Genomic DNA, 22,923 nt, shown 5'->3' on the forward strand with positions numbered 1-22,923 from the left:
CCGTGATAAGTTGCCAGTTTGTTATAAGAATCTTTAGAAGATTCTGTTTAGCCGGGTGGAACCTCATGACAAAATGTTTAGATTCGTTTATTAGATGCCATGTTTGCCTCAAAACGCATTTTGCCTGTCCGTGAATTCAACACTCGCCGTTATGTATGTTGTGAAATCGCGTAACCGTATCTAGAATAAGTTGCGGATTTCAGCTTAGAAGGTGGCAAGTGAGGAATTTGTTCTCAACGGACGTAGGCCATCTCCCTAGACACAAACCCTTCTTATAACTAAGAGGGTGGCAAGAGGAGAGAATGCGTGTACTGAAAAGTTTCAGTAAGCTATGGACATCAAAGATCTTTAAATCGATGAATCTTTCGCCCTTTTATAGACTTCTGATGAAGTAAATAAAGTGCGTAGTGTCTTTGAGATTACACTTTTGCTTGAGCGTTATATGCCGCAGAAATGGATCTACGGAGGACGATATACGCTAGACGTGGTTTATGAGGTGACAAAAACCTTAGGTGACATATTATGTCTTTGTGGTGGAATTTGTCGTTCTTTAATGTTTCACGTCTATGGGAGCGTTGCTCGACCTGACATAAGCGCTTTCTTTGTGCATGTAAAGTTTCTTAGAGTTATTTAGGACATATCTGCAGTACAGCTCACTCCTGTTTTAATAGATTTCTTAAAATCAAACAGGAAGATTTGAGGCTGCCGAGAATCGCCACTGTAACTCGTAGAATTCAAAGTGCACTTAGGCTAAATCTGGCTTTTTCTGAGAGAGGGCTCGCTCATCTCGTCTAAGGTGCTTTCCGATGTCATCGTTTGATGAAAAATCGGCGGGCGGTTATAGCGTTTACAAGACCAGTTTCGGACTCTTAATGAAGAGACCTTCGTCAGTTGTTTTTCGCTAGGTTGCTAATGAGGACTTCGTAAAGTTGTGTAATATTGCCAACAGCCACAGGTTCATTTTCGGGCACGCTAGCTCTCTCGATCGTCTGTGCATGTCCCGTAATGGTTAGACTAGACAGCAAAGTAAAGAGTACCAGAAACACTAAGCTAGCAGGACCGTCCAGTCCCATATCAACGAGTTGCGGTGAACGAAAATAACCAGAAAAATTGAAACGGCAAACCGGTAATCGGCTCCGCTACATTGAATCTAAAGTGGCCAAGGCAAAGGACCGTTCACCGTCGTTACGAACCAAAAACACTCGTTATGCCGAAGAAGCGGTAAAGTAGAATTCACGGTCCGTGGATTCCCTGTGCATTACAAATCGACCAATTAGAGCGCGTATCCAAGGACCTGCCAATCACTCAACCATTGTACTTTTCATCGCTGAAGAATGTCTTAGTCACACTCTAAATATTGTTGTGTAATATTGCCAACAGCTACACCCGCCACAATTGTAAAAAAATCTGCTTTGATACCTAGTCCTTTATGGGAGATTGTGGCTCTGACTTAAAAGTCTATAAGCGGTTTCTCCTTTCTATAAGAGACCATAGGTTCATTAAAGATTCTAGCCGTATGAGGCTGAGATCCGTGATAAGTTGCCAGTTTGTTATAAGAATCTTTAGAAGATTCTGTTTAGCCGGGTATCCTCATGACAAAATGTTTAGATTCGTTTATTAGATGCCATGTTTGCCTCAAAACGCATTTTGCCTGTCCGTGAATTCAACACTCGCCGTTATGTATGTTGTGAAATCGCGTAACCGTATCTAGAATAAGTTGCGGATTTCGGCTTAGAAGGTGGCAAGAGGAATTTGTTCTCAACGGACGTAGGCCATCTCCCTAGACACAAACCCTTCTTATAACTAAGAGGGTGGCAAGAGGAGAGAATGCGTGTACTGAAAAGTTTCAGTAAGCTATGGACATCAAAGATCTTTAAATCAATGAATCTTTCGCCCTTTTATAGACTTCTGATGAAGTAAATAAAGTGCGTAGTGTCTTTGAGATTACACTTTTGCTTGAGCGTTATATGCCGCAGAAATGGATCTACGGAGGACGATATACGCTAGACGTGGTTTATGAGGTGACAAAAACCTTAGGTGACATATTATATGTCTTTGTGGTGGAATTTGTCGTTCTTTAATGTTTCACGTCTATGGGAGCGTTGCTCGACCTGACATAAGCGCTTTCTTTGTGCATGTAAAGTTTCTTAGAGTTATTTAGGACATATCTGCAGTACAGCTCACTCCTGTTTTAATAGATTTCTTAAAATCAAACAGGAAGATTTGAGGCTGCAGAGAGTCGCCACTGGAACTCGTAGAATTCAAAGTGCACTTAGGCTAAATCTGGCTTTTTCTGAGAGAGGGCTCGCTCATCTCGTCCAAGGTGCCTTCCGATTTCATCGTTTGATGAAAAATCGGCGGGCGGTTATAGCGTTTACAAGACCAGTTTCGGACTCTTAATAAAGAGACCTTCGTCAGTTGTTTTTCGCTAGGTTGCTAATGAGGACTTCGTAAAGTTGTGTAATATTGCCAACAGCCACAGGTTCATTTTCGGGCACGCTAGCTCTCTCGATCGTCTGTGCATGTCCCGTAATGGTTAGACTAGACAGCAAAGTAAAGAGTACCAGAAACACTAAGCTAGCAGGACCGTCCAGTCCCATATCAACGAGTTGCGGTGAACGAAAATAACCAGAAAAATTGAAACGGCAAACCGGTAATCGGCTCCGCTACATTGAATCTAAAGTGGCCAAGGCAAAGGACCGTTCACCGTCGTTACGAACCAAAAACACTCGTTATGCCGAAGAAGCGGTAAAGTAGAATTCACGGTCCGTGGATTCCCTGTGCATTACAAATCGACCAATTAGAGCGCGTATCCAAGGACCTGCCAATCACTCAACCATTGTACTTTTCATCGCTGAAGAATGTCTTAGTCACACTCTAAATATTGTTGTGTAATATTGCCAACAGCTACACCCGCCACAATTGTAAAAAAATCTGCTTTGATACCTAGTCCTTTATGGGAGATTGTGGCTCTGACTTAAAAGTCTATAAGCGGTTTCTCCTTTCTATAAGAGACTATAGGTTCATTAAAGATTCTAGCCGTATGAGGCTGAGATCCGTGATAAGTTGCCAGTTTGTTATAAGAATCTTTAGAAGATTCTGTTTAGCCGGGTGGAACCTCATGACAAAATGTTTAGATTCGTTTATTAGATGCCATGTTTGCCTCAAAACGCATTTTGCCTGTCCGTGAATTCAACACTCGCCGTTATGTATGTTGTGAAATCGCGTAACCGTATCTAGAATAAGTTGCGGATTTCGGCTTAGAAGGTGGCAAGAGGAATTTGTTCTCAACGGACCTAGGCCATCTCCCTAGACACAAACCCTTCTTATAACTAAGAGGGTGGCAAGAGGAGAGAATGCGTGTACTGAAAAGTTTCAGTAAGCTATGGACATCAAAGATCTTTAAATCAATGAATCTTTCGCCCTTTTATAGACTTCTGATGAAGTAAATAAAGTGCGTAGTGTCTTTGAGATTACACTTTTGCTTGAGTGTTATATGCCGCAGAAATGGATCTACGGAGGACGATATACGCTAGACGTGGTTTATGAGGTGACAAAAACCTTAGGCGACATATTATATGTCTTTGTGGTGGAATTTGTCGTTCTTTAATGTTTCACGTCTATAGGAGCGTTGCTCGACCTGACATGAAAGCTTTCTTTGTGCATGTAAAGTTTCTTAGAGTTATTTAGGACATATCTGCAGTACAGCTCACTCCTGTTTTAATAGATTTCTTAAAATCAAACAGGAAGATTTGAGGCTGCCGAGAATCGCCACTGTAACTCGTAGAATTCAAAGTGCACTTTGGCTAAATCTGGCTTTTTCTGAGAGGGCTCGCTCATCTCGTCTAAGGTGCCTTCCGATGTCATCGTTTGATGAAAAATCGGCGGGCGTTTATAGCGCTTACAAGACCGGTTTCGGACTCTTAATGAAGAGACCTTCGTCAGTTGTTTTTCGCTAGGTTGCTAATGAGGACTTCGTAAAGTATGCTCGATTAGCGGATTGTCCGTTGTGTAATATTGCCAACAGCCACACCCGCCACAATTGTAAATAAATCTGCTTTGATACCTAGTCCTTTATGGGAGATTGTGGCTCTGACTTAAAAGTCTATAAGCGGTTTCGTCTTTCTATAAGAGACTATAGGTTCATTAAAGATTCTAGCCGTATGAGGCTGAGTTCCGTGATAAGTTGCCAGTTTGTTATAAGAATCTTTAGAAGATTCTGTTTAGCCGGGTGGAACCTCATGACAAAATGTTTAGATTCGTTTATTAGATGCCATGTTTGCCTCAAAACGCATTTTGCCTGTCCGTGAATTCAACACTCGCCTTTATGTATGTTGTGAAATCGCGTAACCGTATCTAGAATAAGTTGCGGATCTCGGCTTAGAAGGTGGCAAGTGAGGAATTTGTTCTCAACGGACGTAGGCCATCTCCCTAGACACAAACCCTTCTTATAACTAAGAGGGTGGCAAGAGGAGAGAATGCGTGTACTGAAAAGTTTCAGTAAGCTATGGACATCAAAGATATTTAAATCAATGAATCTTTCGCCCTTTTATAGACTTCTGATGAAGTAAATAAAGTGCGTAGTGTCTTTGAGATTACACTTTTGCTTGAGCGTTATATGCCGCAGAAATGGATCTACGGAGGACGATATACGCTAGACGTGGTTTATGAGGTGACAAAACCTTAGGTGACATATTATATGTCTTTGTGGTGGAATTTGTCGTTCTTTAATGTTTCACGTCTATGGGAGCGTTGCTCGACCTGACATAAGCGCTTTCTTTGTGCATGTAAAGTTTCTTAGAGTTATTTAGGACATATCTGCAGTACAGCTCACTCCTGTTTTAATAGATTTCTTAAAATCAAACAGGAAGATTTGAGGCTGCCGAGAATCGCCACTGTAACTCGTAGAATTCAAAGTGCACTTAGGCTAAATCTGGCTTTTTCTGAGAGATGGCTCGCTCATCTCGTCTAAGGTGCCTTCCGATTTCATCGTTTGATGAAAAATCGGCGGGCGGTTATAGCGTTTACAAGACCAGTTTCGGACTCTTAATAAAGAGACCTTCGTCAGTTGTTTTTCGCTAGGTTGCTAATGAGGACTTCGTAAAGTTGTGTAATATTGCCAACAGCCACAGGTTCATTTTCGGGCACGCTAGCTCTCTCGATCGTCTGTGCATGTCCCGTAATGGTTAGACTAGACAGCAAAGTAAAGAGTACCAGAAACACTAAGCTAGCAGGACCGTCCAGTCCCATATCAACGAGTTGCGGTGAACGAAAATAACCAGAAAAATTGAAACGGCAAACCGGTAATCGGCTCCGCTACATTGAATCTAAAGTGGCCAAGGCAAAGGACCGTTCACCGTCGTTACGAACCAAAAACACTCGTTATGCCGAAGAAGCGGTAAAGTAGAATTCACGGTCCGTGGATTCCCTGTGCATTACAAAGCGACCAATTAGAGCGCGTATCCAAGGACCTGCCAATCACTCAACCATTGTACTTTTCATCGCTGAAGAATGTCTTAGTCACACTCTAAATATTGTTGTGTAATATTGCCAACAGCCACACCCGCCACAATTGTAAATAAATCTGCTTTGATACCTAGTCCTTTATGGGAGATGTGGCTCTGACTTAAAAGTCTATAAGCGGTTTCTCCTTTCTATAAGAGACTATAGGTTCATTAAAGATTCTAGCCGTATGAGGCTGAGATCCGTGATAAGTTGCCAGTTTGTTATAAGAATCTTTAGAAGATTCTGTTTAGCCGGGTGGAACCTCATGACAAAATGTTTAGATTCGTTTATTAGATGCCATGTTTGCCTCAAAACGCATTTTGCCTGTCCGTGAATTCAACACTCGCCGTTATGTATGTTGTGAAATCGCGTAACCGTATCTAGAATAAGTTGCGGATTTCGGCTTAGAAGGTGGCAAGTGAGGAATTTGTTCTCAACGGACCTAGGCCATCTCCCTAGACACAAACCCTTCTTATAACTAAGAGGGTGGCAAGAGGAGAGAATGCGTGTACTGAAAAGTTTCAGTAAGCTATGGACATCAAAGATCTTTAAATCAATGAATCTTTCGCCCCTTTATAGACTTCTGATGAAGTAAATAAAGTCCGTAGTGTCTTTGAGATTACACTTTTGCTTGAGCGTTATATGCCGCAGAAATGGATCTACGGAGGACGATATACGCTAGACGTGGTTTATGAGGTGACAAAAACCTTAGGTGACATATTATATGTCTTTGTGGTGGAATTTGTCGTTCTTTAATGTTTCACGTCTATGGGAGCGTTGCTCGACCTGACATAAGCGCTTTCTTTGTGCATGTAAAGTTTCTTAGAGTTATTTAGGACATATCTGCAGTACAGCTCACTCCTGTTTTAATAGATTTCTTAAAATCAAACAGGAAGATTTGAGGCTGCCGAGAATCACCACTGTAACTCGTAGAATTCAAAGTGCACTTTGGCTAAATCTGGCTTTTTCTGAGAGAGGGCTCGCTCATCTCGTCTAAGGTGCCTTTCGATGTCATCGTTTGATGAAAAATCGGCGGGCGGTTATAGCGTTTACAAGACCGGTTTCGGACTCTTAATGAAGAGACCTTCGTCAGTTGTTTTTCGCTAGGTTTCTAATGAGGACTTCGTAAAGTATGCTCGATTAGCGGATTGTGACATGAAGTCGCGGGCCCGTTTATATATCAGAGGTCGGACGAATCTTTAATTGAAGTGACTAGTCGGTGATTGGCTATCTAGCGTTTTACACTATTTCGATCCGCGTCATTTTAAGGTAGGCTATGTTTTGAAAACAAAAGGCCTATTGTCGGTGACACGGTCGCGTGGTAGCGCTATTGTTAAACCATAGGAAGCAAAAATAGACAGATATTTGTATCAGGAAGATTTTTGCATTCCCTCGATTTGTCTGCAAATTTATATTGGTATGTGGACTGGTACAAAAAAGTCCGGCTACCTAGATCAATTGTGGGTGAATCCTCGAAAGGCTTTCGCGTTACGGGGGCCGTGGAGTTTAAGACCGTAGTCTAAGCAAGTCAGTTGTGTAATATTGCCAACAGCCACACCCGCCACAATTGTAAATAAATCTGCTTTGATACCTAGTCCTTTATGGGAGATTGTGGCTCTGACTTAAAAGTCTATAAGCGGTTTCTCCTTTCTATAAGAGACTACAGGTTCATTAAAGATTCTAGCCGTATGAGGCTGAGATCCGTGATAAGTTGCCAGTTTTTTATAAGAATCTTCAGAAGATTCTGTTTAGCCGGGTGGAACCTCATGACAAAATGTTTAGATTCGTTTATTAGATGCCATGTTTGCCTCAAAACGCATTTTGCCTGTCCGTGAATTCAACACTCGCCGTTATGTATGTTGTGAAATCGCGTAACCGTATCTAGAATAAGTTGCGGATTTCGGCTTAGAAGGTGGCAAGTGAGGAATTTGTTCTCAACGGACCTAGGCCATCTCCCTAGACACAAACCCTTCTTATAACTAAGAGGGTGGCAAGAGGAGAGAATGCGTGTACTGAAAAGTTTCAGTAAGCTATGGACATCAAAGATCTTTAAATCAATGAATCTTTCGCCCTTTTATAGACTTCTGATGAAGTAAATAAAGTCCGTAGTGTCTTTGAGATTACACTTTTGCTTGAGCGTTATATGCCGCAGAAATGGATCTACGGAGGACGATATACGCTAGACGTGGTTTATGAGGTGACAAAAACCTTAGGTGACATATTATATGTCTTTGTGGTGGAATTTGTCGTTCTTTAATGTTTCACGTCAATGGGAGCGTTGCTCGACCTGACATAAGCGCTTTCTTTGTGCATGTAAAGTTTCTTAGAGTTATTTAGGACATATCTGCAGTACAGCTCACTCCTGTTTTAATAGATTTCTTAAAATCAAACAGGAAGATTTGAGGCTGCCGAGAATCGCCACTGTAACTCGTAGAATTCAAAGTGCACTTAGGCTAAATCTGGCTTTTTCTGAGAGAGGGCTCGCTCATCTCGTCTAAGGTGCCTTCCGATGTCATCGTTTGATGAAAAATCGGCGGGCGGTTATAGCGCTTACAAGACCGGTTTCGGACTCTTAATGAAGAGACCTTCGTCAGTTGTTTTTCGCTAGGTTGCTAATGAGGACTTCGTAAAGTATGCTCGATTAGCGGATTGTGACATGAAGTCGCGGGCCCGTTTATATATCAGAGGTCGGACGAATCTTTAATTGAAGTGACTAGTCGGTGATTGGCTATCTAGTGTTTTACACTATTTCGATCCGCGTCATTTTAAGGTAGGCACTTCACAAAAAGCAACAAATAATAATAAAATCATCAGAACAAATAGATTAGTTCCATATTTTATTTAATTTCCCATGCATTAGAATATTTTGTGACAGCCTCCAAGCTAACTATTTTTAGATAGTTTAAAACGGTGCTTATTCCAAAATGAAAAAAAATGAAAAAAAACCAAACTTTTGCTGCAAACTGTAAACTGTATTAGGCAGTGAGGGATTAGAGGTAATGAGCATAGTTGTGCCAACACACTTCTGACACACTACAGTAACCCAAGAACAATCTAAAAGATATCTTGTTAAGAGTCGTACCCTGAAATAGAACAAACAAAATAATTAGAATCTTCTAAGGTAGTGGCTAAATCATAATCTATTGAAGAAATTCAAAGACTTTCAAGAAAATACATCAGGACAGCAGAGGTTCAATTTTTAAACAAAGACTTCAAACTTCATATTCATGCTAATGAAATGAAACTAGAAAGTAACTTATAATTTAAAACTGTTGCCAGTTTTTTTCAACTTTAACATTTCTAATTCTTTGGGAGATGCAATTTTGTTTGTTTGTTATAACAAAATGAGCTTTAAACATCCCTGTTACTCAAATGTATCATTTTAAAAGCGTTTTCTTCTTTGCATTCAAGGCCATTCTCTTTGGCCATACTTTTAGTTTTCAGTCTTGGTAAATAACAAAAAAATAAACAACATAGACAACAAGTCGTCTGATAGACTATTTGTTAGGATATCCACCAGAAATAGAGAAATAACTTAAATAAAAATTGTAAGTGCGAATGTTAGTATAAATGCAGTGAGCTGTTTAGTTAGTAAATTATAAGTTTTAAGTTACTTTTATGGTGTATAACTAATACCTAACCTAGTAGAATCTAAACCAAAAACTTTATATAGAGGCACCTACTTCGAAGGCTTAAATAGCAGTCTTGATGAACAAATAATAAATAGAAGAAATTTATCAATAAAGCGTGACGTACAAAACCATTTGTAATTCACGATAACAAAACAATTCTCACTCGATCAAAATTCAAGCATATCCAAGCCATCTTAGCTATCGTCTATTCCATAATAATCAATCGTCCTCTCAACCATAGAGCTTTATTAATTCCAATTATTCTTGATTCTAAGTTTTTTTTATTAAAATGATATAATAGTTTTGGTAAGTTTGTCAAGGCTAGTGTAGAGGAGTCTGCCGCCATTTTGTTTATCGAGTTCATCTTTTCTTGTTGTGTGTTGTACGGTTACTTATCTTTGTTTTGTGACGCTCATTCGATAATTGAACAAAGAGCAAGAGTTAGAATTAGAGTTAGAACTAGAGTTATTTGTTTGAAATAGCACCATTGATTCAAATGCAGCATGGATCCGATCGAAAACTTACCTTGTAGAGGTGGACTTGTTGATTCCTTTCGTGTTGAAATTACGCACGTGGTCGGCAGATGATCGCTTTTTATAGCAGACGCTCGTAATTCAAGGCGGTTTTCTTCGGCTACCAGGGGCTTAGAATGCGGAAGGTTTCTTCTAGATCTCAGTCAGGTAATCAAATTTAAAAACAGGCCCGTCTTTCTTCCCAATTAACCGCTCCATATTGATGTTTGGAGGCCAGGCACCAAGTATACACCTCTATTTGCCAATGGTTCTGAATTTAATGAGCCGACTTGTTGGGGAAGTGACGTCATAAGTGCTCTCCAAATCGAGCTAGCTCAAGCAATGGCCGCCGATTTTCGAACGTTTTATACGGGCTTTATTGTCACTTTTTACAACTTTGCTGTGGGAGTTTTGAGCTAATTTTTTTTACCAAGAGTATATCAAACGATGCTCTTTCTAATGAATGTAGCGAGAAGGCGTAATATTGATGTGAATTTACGTCATACGGCCCCTTTAAAAGACAAAAAAATCTATTAAAATCCGAGATATTAAACAGGCCATCCGCTCTAAATTATCAATCACATCCTCAAAGAAACTTCCAATAAACACACTGCTTTCAATATTCTGAAATATTTTTCGCTTTTTCCGCTAAAAATCATCTGATATTGTTACGTAATCGACCGGAAGTAAACTGGTGACAATAATGCGGCTTTAATCGTGATATTAAAACATATTCACGTATGTGATCTTGTTTGTTGTTATTGTCTGGAAACGTCTTTCAATGACGAAGTTTTTGTTCATTGTAGCTACTGCTGGATCGCTTTTGAAAAAAAAAAAAACAAATGCACGGTTGTCACCTCTCAATTTCAATGACTAATTTGTAAAAGCCTTTTGCTCGGAACAGTTTTGCTTGTAATCTCCTTGAAATTTACGAATTGCTGCAAATATATATGTTGTTCACATTTATAATCAGCCGGACTTCACGGTTTTGCCATCTCATGAATTACTATAAAAAGATAAAGACCAGTTTTAATCCTTCATGTAGTCATGGTAGTACATGGTAATTTTCTTAGTCTTTTATGTCTAACGCTACGTTTTTGCATGTTTTTTAAACCCGCACATCATGTTTTCAGTATTTTGAATGATTGGTCAAAACCGCAAAACTTGATAAACTTGGAAAACATTTTAACGTGCTTCCCTAGAAAATAAAACTCGTTATTTTAATAAAAAAAGAATTCTGTTTCCGTATTATATCAATGCACCATTCGTTATTTTGTCTGATGATGTTAGAAAACTGCAGTTTCACTGACTAGATTTATGTACACAGAAATCGCAGTTTCCGTGCAATTTCTGATTATATTGATCAATTGAAATATTATGTTTAGGGAACAAGAATCCAAGAGAAAAAACAGGTGCTTTAGGGCTGTTTTAGTAAAACTGAAGAAATTAGAATTACACATGAAGCCATGAAACAATTTTTTGTTCATGATTTAGCCGAAATCTGCTTGTGCTTGTGTTAGTTGCGTTGCTATAGTACACATACAGTAAGACCTCGTAAACTCGAGCTCTGACGGGTCTTGTGGATAGAGGTATTACAGAAGAACCCCGCTAACTCGAACTCTGACGGGTCTTATGGATAGTGGTAATACAGTAGAACCCCGCTAACTCGAACTCTGACGGGTCTTATGGATAGTGGTAATACAGTAGAACCCCGCTAACTCGAACTCTGACGGGACTTATGGATAGTGATAATACATTAGAACCTCGCTCACTCGAACTCTGACGGGTCTTTTGGATAGTGGTAATACAGTAGAACCCCTCTAACCCGAACTCTGACGGGTCTTATGGATAGTGGTAATACAGTAGAACCCCGCTAACTCGAACTCTGACGGGTCTTATGGATAGTGGTGATACAGTAGAACCCCTCTAACCCGAACTCTAACGGGTCTTATGGATAGTGCTGATACAGTAGAACCCCACTAACTCGAACTCTGACTGGTCTTATGGATAGTGGTGATACAGTAGAACCCCTCTAACCCGAACTCTAACGGGTCTTATGGATAGTGGTGATACAGTAGAACCCCACTAACTCGAACTCTGACTGGTCTTATGTATAGTGGTAATACAGTAGAACCTCGCTAACTCGAGCTCTGACGGGTCTTATGGATAGTGGTAATACAGTAGAACTCCGCTAAGTCGAACTCTGGCGGGTCTTATGGATTGAAAAATTCATATAAACTAGTAATAATTTCATGAAAATTATGAATTTCATGAAAATTATGAAGTATCATTATCTCATTTTCGTGATGTAATCAAATTAGGAATGAATAAGAATGAATAACGGGAAATGAATGAATAACTGGAAATCAAAAACAAAATCGATTATCATTTTAAATTTCGAGTAATGAAAAGTAGATAAAAATGATCACAAGCGAACGGTAAAATACACTCTTTTTTATAAAACGTCTAATTTTCATTTTAGGCTGGGCCGTTTTTATTTTTGGGAAATCTTAAGGCTGAATATGTTCTTAACGATGTTCTTAAATTTAAGTTTATCTAAGAATATAATACTCAATGAGTTATTAGGAAGTGATCAATTTGTTACTGTGAGCACAATTTGATTCTGCATTTTTGAACGCATCAGGACTAAAAAAAAGAGCTTTTTTCTGCTATCTGAGCCTCGGAATGTTCTTGGCATGTTCTTTATTTGCTTCAAATCTCAGGCTGGACGTTCTTATAAAAAAGATACTTATAATATGTCTTATAGTGTATGTATAAGGCAAAGAAAAAATAATTGCTTATCCGATTCCAAATCCAAGGAAAATCGAACTCGGTCCGACTGGGCTTTTCGAGCTCGAGTTGGCGGGGTTTTAATGTATTCGCATTTATCTTTTTTTATTTTTCTCGGAGGTTCTTTTCTACTATGGACGTTTCTTTCCATTTTAAGGTGCAGAAGGCTGTTTCACGCTTTTGGAGAAGATTATAACTGCGGTTTGAGGGAGGGGACACCGTATGTCTAAACAAGACGAAAAATAAAACACGTTAAGTGTTTGTGGCAAGCAAGGTTCTTTGATCCCCCAGCCCCTCCCCTCCCTATCGAAATTTTCCATTTGTCACGGCATATATAAGTTGACTCAATATTTCATTAATACCTAGCCTTTCGTTCAAGCTTATCCCGTTTTGTGTTTTGTAAGCGTATACGCGTTTTGTGAATGACTAGGACAAGTCTACTGATCACTGAGGGATTTCCTCCCAGAGTTTTTTTTTTACGTTAGTGCACTCATCATCTGCACATAGCGCCGATTGCAATACAACGTCTGCTTTTAATTTTCCATACCATGGCCTTTAGCAAATCGTGCTAAATTCCCTTTCAGTTGTTTTCTGAAAATCTAATTTGTGCTCTACACCCGCTCTATTATTTCAAAACCAAACAAAAACGCCTAAAGTGCAACAAAACATCGAAAGCAATTTTCCCATTCTTAATTCAAAATTTTTAAACGATACGCGTTCAATTTAAAATAGCGCTTTGGGAGGGCAATTTACTTTGCAATGGTTCGCGTTGTTATCAACATAAAAATGGCTTTCACTGAGTGGTCGAGTGAGTCTGTTTTTATCGGGTTTTTATTCGCTGCGGTTTTATCGCTCAAGATAGCCCAGATCGGGTGATGAATTTGTCATGTATTTAGACGCTCAGCGTTCCAGGTGTTCTCGGATCCGAGCGTTTTGCACAGAGATAAATTTCGATTGAACGAATGATAAGCTCCGAATAACCATATAATTGACTCTGTGCGTTAAAACCAATGAGCATACAAAGCACTGCAGAGACACTGCGAATTTACCAATTACAGAGACCCCAAAAATGTAAAGGTAAACATTTCAGTAGGGGGTATGGAATAATCAGTATGCTGAATTCCTGAGTCCGCGAGCGACCATTTCCTGAGTGCTTGTGTCAGCAACCAAAGAGGATTTCTCCAGGCATTTCACCTCGACAGCTGTCGAGTTCGATCAAAGATTTTAACAATTTGTCTGGAATCCTCCAAGCTTTAGATTATTATAAATTCATATAATTCAAAGCCTGAGGAAGCAGTGGGAGCAAGACTGAGTATTGAACGTCGTAGACGGAATTCAAAATTTCTTTCATTCACAATTCACTTGGCGGCGTCTGGCTACTGGGAAATGCATTCCGAGTGGAGATATGACGAGATGGCTTTATTCTTATGGCAAATTCGCCGTTAGAGTTGCTGATTTTGAAAGCTGGAAGGCAGGATTTTGAGATATGGGTAAATTCAAGTGGAAGGAACTCCAGTTAGTGTTTACCATGAGATCTATTCTAAGCGTGTTTCTTGTGTTGGAGTTTGTGAGCTTCGTGAAAGGATCTGTGAGAAAAGTGGAAGTATTCGAGGGCACTGAGCCAGGAACTGTCCTGTTGACACTTGATCGTATTCCCGGGTTTGAATACGTGCTTCAGGACTCGTCTCGAGATAGCTACAGCTTGTTTCACATCACCCCCGACGGCACGCTTACTACAAAAGCAACACTAGACCACGAAGACAAGCGAGGGAATGTGTTTAACCTAGTTATTGTGCGCAGAGAACTTAGTCGGCGTGAAGGAGGAAGTGTGATCATTGTGTCTGTGATCGTTCTTGATCGGAACGACCACGCGCCGAAATTCCCTAAAGATCTGTATAATGCGTACGTTGCGGAGAACAAACCAGCAGGGACTTTTGTATTAGGACTAGAGGATGTTTACGCTGGTGATTTGGACTCTGGCGTGAATGCGGCTTACACTTACACTATTGTAGAAGGGAATAAAGAGGGGCTTTTCGCTGTTGACGTGAATGAATTAGGCGGCGTTCAATTCTTACGGTTAAGAACAACCGCCGCGATCGATAGAGAGAAAACCGCTTTCTTTGTGCTCACCGTTCAGGTAACTGACCATGGAAAGCCCCGAATGTCTAGCACCACGCAAGTAAGGATTAATATCTTGGACGAGAATGATTGCGCGCCTGTTTTTGACCCGCAAATTTACGAAATAAGTGTGAACGAAAACGCAGCTATCGGATCCTCAGTTGTTCACGTGAAAGCGGTGGATGCGGACGCTGGATCAAACGCCGATGTGTATTATTTTTTCACACACGATCATGATTTCTTTATGATCAATTCACACACGGGCGTTGTTAGTGTCACCAGCCATATCAATTTCGAGAAAGGTAATTATTTCGAGATCAGGGTGGCTGCGGTCGATCGCGGAAGGAATCCGCACAATGCGTCAACCCTCGTCAAGATCAGGCTTCTTGAGGTGGACGGGTTCCCTCCCCCGCCACGAATACACACCTCCCCTCCCATGTTTCAACTCTCTGAATACTACGTCAAGATCAGAGAGGACCTTCCAGTCAATTCAGCATTCCTGCACCTAAGAATCCAAGGAGATGTCGAGGATAATCATGCGCGCGTTACTTACGAGTTAAGCCCTATTGCTCTGCGGGACGTCTTTGCTATTAATCCTAAAAGCGGTGTAATAACCCTACGTAAACCCCTCGATTACGAAACGCGGAAGACATACTCGGTTAAGGTCATTGCTCTGGATAACCGCCACCCAACGTTTTTCGCCGAGACGGAAATAACCATAGAAGTAACAGACGTGGATGAGAATTACTTTGCGCCGGAATTTGAGAGCTTCACCGTCCTTGGGCATCTCCCGCAAGACGCGGATGCGCGTACGTTAATCGCTACCGTATCCGCTACAGACGGCGATAGCGGAAGCGAAGGCGAAGTGCGTTACCATATCGTCGGCGGCAGTGGCGCAGGGCTCTTCGCCTTGCACGAAACCGGCGGCGTAATTACGCCTTATGGTAGCCTTAACCGTGACCACAAACGCTACGATTTGTACATCGAAGCGCGGGATAACGCAAAGAACCCGCGAACCGCGAGGCTATATGCGCTGATTCTTGCCGACGCTAAAAACGAAAAGAGGCCTTTTTTCTTCGCTCCGACACAGATTGCAGAAGTACGTGAGAATAGTGAAGAGTCAGAGACATTCGTGACTGTGGTTCGCGCAGAATTCAAAGGAAAAGATAGCAAACAGATGCGGTACTCCATCTCTGCAGGGAATGAGGAGGGCAAGTTTACCATTAGTCCTGAGACAGGTGAGTGTTTCGTGGAAATATAGCTAAAAATGTCCTGCAAAAACATTTTGCATTGCTGGTCCCACTTCAGTTTGACCTTTCCTGCACTGTGTGACATGGTGCTGCTGACAGAGTAAAAAAAGTTTTTCCAAATAAGGTCTAGTTAACTTCGGTAAGCTTGAATTGTTGCATTGAGGTTCCTTATGTCATGTTAACCAACATATCAAAAAGTGTTTTTTTCTAATGGATTCGTCTTCGAGATTTAAGGCTTGAAGCGCAATTTTCAGATGTTCAAAGTATGAATTCTCCGTCCGGCTCTGATCAGAAATTAAGCCAACTTTGCTCGCTAATATCTAAATTTCATATTTTTTAAATTTCTTCAAAATTTGGAATTATGCTTTTGGTCAGAGGAACTCCTCGTATGCGGAATTCTGAGCTTATATATTGAGAATTGGAAAATTTCATGCCATTTTTTGCTTTGTCGGTGCTGCTTAGATTGTTTATGTTATGCCTATAAGGAAATAGCGTCAAACAGCGTAACGCAAATTCTGACCTGTTTACAAAAAAGCTGAGTACTGTCGCCTCAATTAAAATGAAGACTTCCAGCTCATACTTAACGTACTAACTCTAAACATTTTGACAATATAGGATTGTGATCCTATATACCCCCCCCCCCCCATTGACGCTGTTTGCGCAGTAAAGAGCCAAATACGGCTACGATGTCACACGTCGCAATAACCGCGTAGAATATGGATATCAAAGTGTTAGTGTATGCAGTATGAAATACATTTTTCCTTATGTTCTGACAATAGAGAAGGCAAAACAAGAACCCACCTCAGAAGATTAAGGTTGATTTCCTCGGAGGGGAAGGGTAAGGGCGCATATTTAATAGGAAGCATATGATTCGGAATGTTCCGTGCTCTAGACTAGTTTACGTATAGGAGTTTATCCAACAATAAGACACTATACAACAGTAAAATAATATCAGCCACAAAACGTTTGTATTCCTTGGCGCCTCATTTCGTTCATTTCTAAAAATGTTTTTAGTTTTTGACTATGTTTACTCGTTAGCTAGGGTGCAAAGGGTGACTTTTTAATGAGCTATTCAGCAATGATCATCTTACTCGGCTCATAATATAAAGACCAATATTCTAACAGCGTTTGTACAAAATAAAGCTCCAATGATTCGCATGATGCTGTTATCAAGATGTTGATGGGTTTGATAAGCACTGCCTTAACGCTCAAATATGTACGAACTCTTTCGACCTAATGACATTACCGCTAAAAGGCGTATGTCATTTTACATAATAACATCTTTTCAATTATGTGCGGCTAGGAAATAACTTTTTTGAGGACCCTTCAAAATGACATGTATCTTACAAAAGAAGAAAATCACGTTTTGTCTGATTTTTCTGCGCTTATTTATAAACTGATGGCATTAATTTTGCTAGTATGTATTCTGTATTATGTATAGGATCGAACATTGTGAAGTCGAGTTGGCGTAAATTCTCGCTTTGCTTTCTAGCTAAGTACCAAATGCATGAGAAACATATTGTAATAACACTTATTACCTGGTTGGTCATTTTCACGGATTTTTGGCCTTAATGATCTCGAGTGCTTTATAATTTATGCCCCACAAACATACGTCTTCCTGTTGAGCCGACACGCACGAAAGTTCGCTATGCTTGGTCCTCTAAAGCTTTATTCCGGTGAATTATTGGCTAGCTCGAGATAAGCTGTCTGGAGTTTCACTAGCCGGGTATAGGGAATTTGTATAGGAAAGAAAAAATATAAACAAATTTTCCCGGTGCTGAAACAGCTGAAGATAAAGGAGATAAGATACTCTTGAACAACTCCATTTTATGAATTTTAAGTTATTCGAGATATTGCTACTTATTTTTGAACGAGGATTTTTTCATTTATTTCGCTGATTTGTTAATGAAATATCTTCGGTAAAACAATATTCGGTTTATAAAGGAATAATATGTTAAAAGGGAGAAGAAAATGAATTATTTCTATTTTAGACAATATATCATTCATGATATAAATGCCTTCAGGGTTTCCGTAATATCACAAATGTTATGACAGTTTTCGTTAGGCATAGCTGACTTTAACTTAGCCGAAAATAAAAAGACAATTACCACTTTTTTTTTGTATCTATATCCATATAAATGGTACTTCTTCTGCAGATAGTGAAGGTTATATGCGTGGAAATGAAAAGTTTAAAGCATTAACTACTTGCAAAATTGTTTCATTCTTTTAGTCCCAGATGAAACACTTGTCATAATATTTTTCAGGAGGGGAAATGCTAACATTTTTAATAACAATCGAAAAAAAATGTAAAGTATGTTTATACTAACATTTATAATAACAATCGATACAAAGCTGTTTGAAATGAAAATTAGGAGCCAAAGGCGTAATTTCTCTTCTGTCTGAAATTTAGTAAGTAATTGTGTGGTTTGCATGTTCTTCGGATGTGACCATTTGGGCTTCACAAGTAGCATACTTGTTCGACGTCTTTAAGAAAGCAGAAATTAACCAAAATCTCGAAGGCTCTTTATTATATTTGGGAACAAATAAACATTTAATTGTAATCTCTTTACTGGGGGTTATATATTTTCCACTTTATCTCCAAATGAAGCTTTTGAATAATTCAATATTTTCGATCATAGGTGATAGATGTGAATTAAAACATATATTTTTGTTCACGAAAAAGAGTTCATTTTTTATCACACTCTAGCGGTCATAACCGCAACCTGATAAACGATCGATGGAATCCATTTTAATCAAAGCTATCGTATTTTGTAATTGATTTTATGATTCACAATTAATATTTCTGTGTAGCTACTGAATAACTTGCTCCAATTTTTCCCTTAAACTTACGTTTTAGGAAATTCCGCTTTTGTTTTTAGGATTTCGGTTTTCTTTTTCAAGTACGCCGACTTTTATGGCGGAAAACATTTACAGCCTTTTATTAATCAATGACAGGAGTTATATTCCAGTAATGCCGGAATCCTTAAGCATAGATTGCATTTTATATTTTGTGTACGAAAAGTTTTTATTCAATTTATAGTCAATATTTATTATAAATTTCAAACTTTAGGTATTTATGTCTAAATCACTTGAAATGACTTTTGTGACTAAGGTTTGCTTCAATTTTTAACTGCTTATTATTTCCATAAAACATGTTTAACAATAAATCATATATAGGCAAAGAAATTAGAATTCCCTATTTCATGAAAAACAATTAAGGCAATAATTCAGAAAGAGAAAACCAGATATATAGATGAATAAATTTACATGGTAAATTGCCAAAATACTCGTAGACTTTTGTTATTGAAAGCAAAAGTAAGCCTTTTAAACTTAAAAGAAATTCTGGTCATAGTAGTCGAATTTTAGCTCCATTTTTTAATTAACTAATTAACTTTATGGTAATTTTTCCTTTCATCGGAAATACATTAAGGTTTTTTCCCAATTGATCTTAATTTCTGTTGTATATGGAGCACAGAGATGTTTTATATCGAGTTATGTTTTGATGAGATTACATCCAACTCTTCGTAGGCGCAAAACCCTATCCCTACCCACGTCCTCGTCTTGTTACTAACATCCGCTTGCCTCAGATAAATGCTGAAAATCTTTTTCTGTTAGAATAGTTATCCGCTGTTATTCCATGAATTGAACTATACGTCAATGCAAAGCTCTTGCTATCTTAAGCTTGCGACGTTAGGAAGAACGTGAAGAATGATGTTTTCGAAAGATAAACAAGGTAATGATAATTATCCAAAGATAAACAAGATAATGATATTTTGCTTTTGAAAAATAATGTAGCTCTGAAACTAGCAATCATGACTATTTCATAAAGTTATTATAATTGCGTTGTTCCCACACAAAAAAATAATTCACAATATCAAAAGACAAAAATGAGTCATCTTGCTTATGTGTTGTATTGCTAAAGTTTTTATGTTGTTCTGTTAGCCTTGGTATCGTAACGCATCATAGCGCGTTTTAGCTTGAATATGTTTCTGTACATGTTTGTCATCGTAATAGCGTTTGCAGTAATCCGCAGGGCACCCTGTGGGAGAATAGAAACACTGCAGAATAAACCGAATGATGAGCGGGGCACCCTGTGGGAGCATGGAAACACTGCAGAATAAACCGAATGATGAGCGGGGCACCCTGTGGGAGAATGGAAACACTCAGAATAAACCGAATGATGAGCGGGGCACCCTGTGGGAGAATGGAAACACTGCAGAATAAACCGAATGATGAGTGGGGCACCCTGTGGGAGAATGGAAACACTGAAGAATAAACCGAATGATGAGCGGGGCACCCTGTGGGAAAATGGAAACACTGCAGAATAAACCGAATGATGAGCGGGGCACCCTGTGGGAGAATAGAAACACTGAAGAATAAACCGAATGATGAGCGGGGCACCCTGTGGGAGAATGGGAACACTGCAGAATAAACCGAATGATGAGCGGGGCACCCTGTGGGAGAATGGAAACACTCAGAATAAACCGAATGATGAGCGGGGCACCCTGTGGGAGAATGGAAACACTCAGAATAAACCGAATGATGGGTGCTCATGCTTGTTCGGTGCTGCAAAGCTGTCCTATTTAATCCCACCCCTGACATGCCGCCCAACTAGGCGTGGACCTAGCGGTGTGCGCAGGATATGCGCGCATCCCCCATGGCCTTCAACAAATGGGCGATTTCTTATAAAAAAGTCGTCAAATACTATCCTTTTTCTATGTATTGATACCTATGATTGTGCATCCCCCCCTCCCCCCTCAGCAAATCCTGGGCATGTGCGTGTCTACTGCTACCACGAGCTATTTACCATGAAATTTTACCATGAGATTTTACCCGCTATTCAATGGTTTTCCTAATTCGAATTATGCAAAACATGTGTTTATTTATTGTGCACACAAGCTTGAAGAAAAAGTTCCGTCCTTTTCCGTATCTAGGGATCTTGACCCAGGACGACCACAACCCCTCCCCCTCCTTCCAAGTACGGTAGAACCTCGATTTAACGAAGTGCCAAGAGACTGGGAAAAAATGTTCATTATATCGAGGTTTTGTTCCACACGTTTTACTCTAATTCTGGCCTGGCCAAAGAAAGGAAGTTGTTGGTTATACCGAGGAATTCCTTATATGAAGGTTCGTTAAATCGAGGTTCAACTGTATTTAATTCTCCAAGTAGTCTCTAAGTATTGAACTCATCATCACTTTCTTTGATGACGTCAGGCGTGATATCGACAACGTCACGTCTGGACCGTGAGCGTGTAGACCGCTATGCCCTAGAAGTGCGGGCTCGTGTAAATGGCGCTCCCCAGTCCATGAGTTCGCCCGCCCAAGTGGTTGTCATGGTGACAGATATGAATGACAACCGTCCAGTGTTTGCCAACACAAACCATACGGTATGTTCTCTTTTTTAGATGCTCATCCTGATTCTTTTTCTGTCTTTCTTTTTATCAGCTGATCAATCAAGCTTGCTTTGAAAACTAAATAAAACTGTCGTTTTTCAATCTCGCGCGGTCAATTCCTTATATGGATATTGCATACCATCTTTGGGAGTCCGCTACAATCATTTTTTCGCTTTTTTGTCGCCTTAGGAATGTGTACGTAGAGAATGTTCCGCGTAAACGTGCAAGAATTCGTGTTTACCACGATTTTGTAGGCCGCCATTTTGAAACAGACCCAGTCCCTAACTTTTTCAGAGCATGACAGGTTTCCCGCGCACTTGCCCCAGACTCTTTTAGACCATCTAGAAAAACGACTGCCATTGATTGATTTGCTACCTGTCTCTCTGTCGGTACATTAGTCTGTCCAACCTCCCGTCCGTTCGCCCTCCCAATTACGCTTGTTAACTTGTCTGTTCGGTTTGTTTTTCATAAGTGTATTTAAACTATCTACCTCTGCGTTCTACCTTATTTGTCAACAGGTTTACATCAGAGAAAACCAGGGCAACATCCCCAACCTTCTATGTCTTATTACCTCGGACAAAGACATTGGCCTAAACTCGGATATCACCTACACAATTGAGTCCGGAAACGACGACGGCTTGTTTGCCATCCACCCGACACTCGGGATTCTGTCGGTAAGGAGATCATTAGACTTCGAGAAGACCTCGGTGCACGAGTTGACGATACGAGCAAACGATCACGGTACCCCGAGCTTGAACAGTACTGCGCATGTGTGGATCATGGTGCAAGACGCGAATGATCCACCTGTCTTTCTACAAGATACGTATGAAGGTATGCTAAGATACCCAGGTATGCTGGGAACTCAATTCTTTTTATTTTGTTGCTAAAGAAAGTAACGCAAGGAAGTAAAAGGGAAAATATTATCATGAACTACAAAACACTACAAAAAAATGGCGTCGTCCTTTTCACAGTTCCCCGCGTTTACCAAGTCCTTGTTTGGAAGCGAGTCTAATATAGCTACGTAATGACAACTAGGTGCAAAATTATGGCTCAGATGTTTTTTTTATAAATGTGTCGCTTCGTTTTCAAACGGGAGTTTGGATAACTCTTCAAGATGGCGGGAAGGGAAGTGTGAAAAGACAACCTTTTTTATGTCATGAAAATATCACAGGTTCACAAGGTTTCATGTACCTTATATGTCTTTATATCATACTTATCTGCTATATTTTAAGGTCTTCACCTATATATCTTAGATAAATTCCTTCAGCATAAGAATAATTCGTAAATAGTTCGTAATTATTACGTTTTTGACGAACAGCTGCCTGATAAGCTTTATTCATGTATTTATAAAAGTGGGTTTTTCTTAAATTCTGTAAGATCCTTACATTTGTATGTTTTATATATTTTATTTGAATCTAAGGTCCATGGTTATTCAATTATTGTAATATAAAGGCGAACGGAGGCCTAGTTGCATGGTTGTAGACTGTAAACTTAGAAAACCTACCTAATTCTAGCCTATAACACAAATTATGGAAGGTTGACTTTATGCCGGGGATTGACTCATGACTTTAAAGGTAAAAGGCTGCATCACAAGTATCCTTTGTTTGAAAAGAAAACAGCGAGGCAACTAAAGAAGTGTAACAACAGGTATTTAAGAAAAAGTGTTGATAAGAAAGAAGGTCTTCCACATACGGGCAAAACCGTAACCCTATCACATTTTATA

At 39.7% G+C, this 22,923-nt stretch overlaps 1 protein-coding gene and 1 long non-coding RNA gene across 8 annotated transcripts in view; one reads left to right on the forward strand and one right to left on the reverse strand.

Annotated features, from left to right (window-relative positions):
• The window catches only part of LOC5518594 (protocadherin-like protein), a 99,473-nt gene that overhangs the window by 27,847 nt on the left and 48,703 nt on the right, over window positions 1-22,923 (forward strand). For 6 of the 7 annotated variants that reach the window (XM_048720771.1, XM_048720765.1, XM_048720769.1 and 3 more), the window contains exons 3-5: window positions 12,597-15,795; window positions 21,022-21,194; window positions 21,719-22,031. In XM_048720771.1, the coding sequence (XP_048576728.1) occupies window positions 13,926-15,795; window positions 21,022-21,194; window positions 21,719-22,031 (2,356 nt within the window). In that variant the 5' untranslated portion in view covers window positions 12,597-13,925. The remainder of the gene's footprint in view (window positions 1-12,596; window positions 15,796-21,021; window positions 21,195-21,718; window positions 22,032-22,923) is intronic. The other variant, XM_048720770.1, reaches the window with a different exon arrangement.
• On the reverse strand, window positions 8,330-10,153 carry LOC125559021. Its single transcript, XR_007306267.1, has 2 exons — window positions 9,663-10,153; window positions 8,330-8,588 (listed from the first exon to the last, which is right to left on the reverse strand). It is a non-coding gene; the product is annotated as an uncharacterized LOC125559021 (long non-coding RNA).

The sequence above is a fragment of the Nematostella vectensis genome, chromosome 13, assembly GCF_932526225.1.
Source record: "Nematostella vectensis chromosome 13, jaNemVect1.1, whole genome shotgun sequence".
Classification (NCBI taxonomy): Eukaryota; Metazoa; Cnidaria; class Anthozoa; order Actiniaria; family Edwardsiidae; genus Nematostella; species Nematostella vectensis.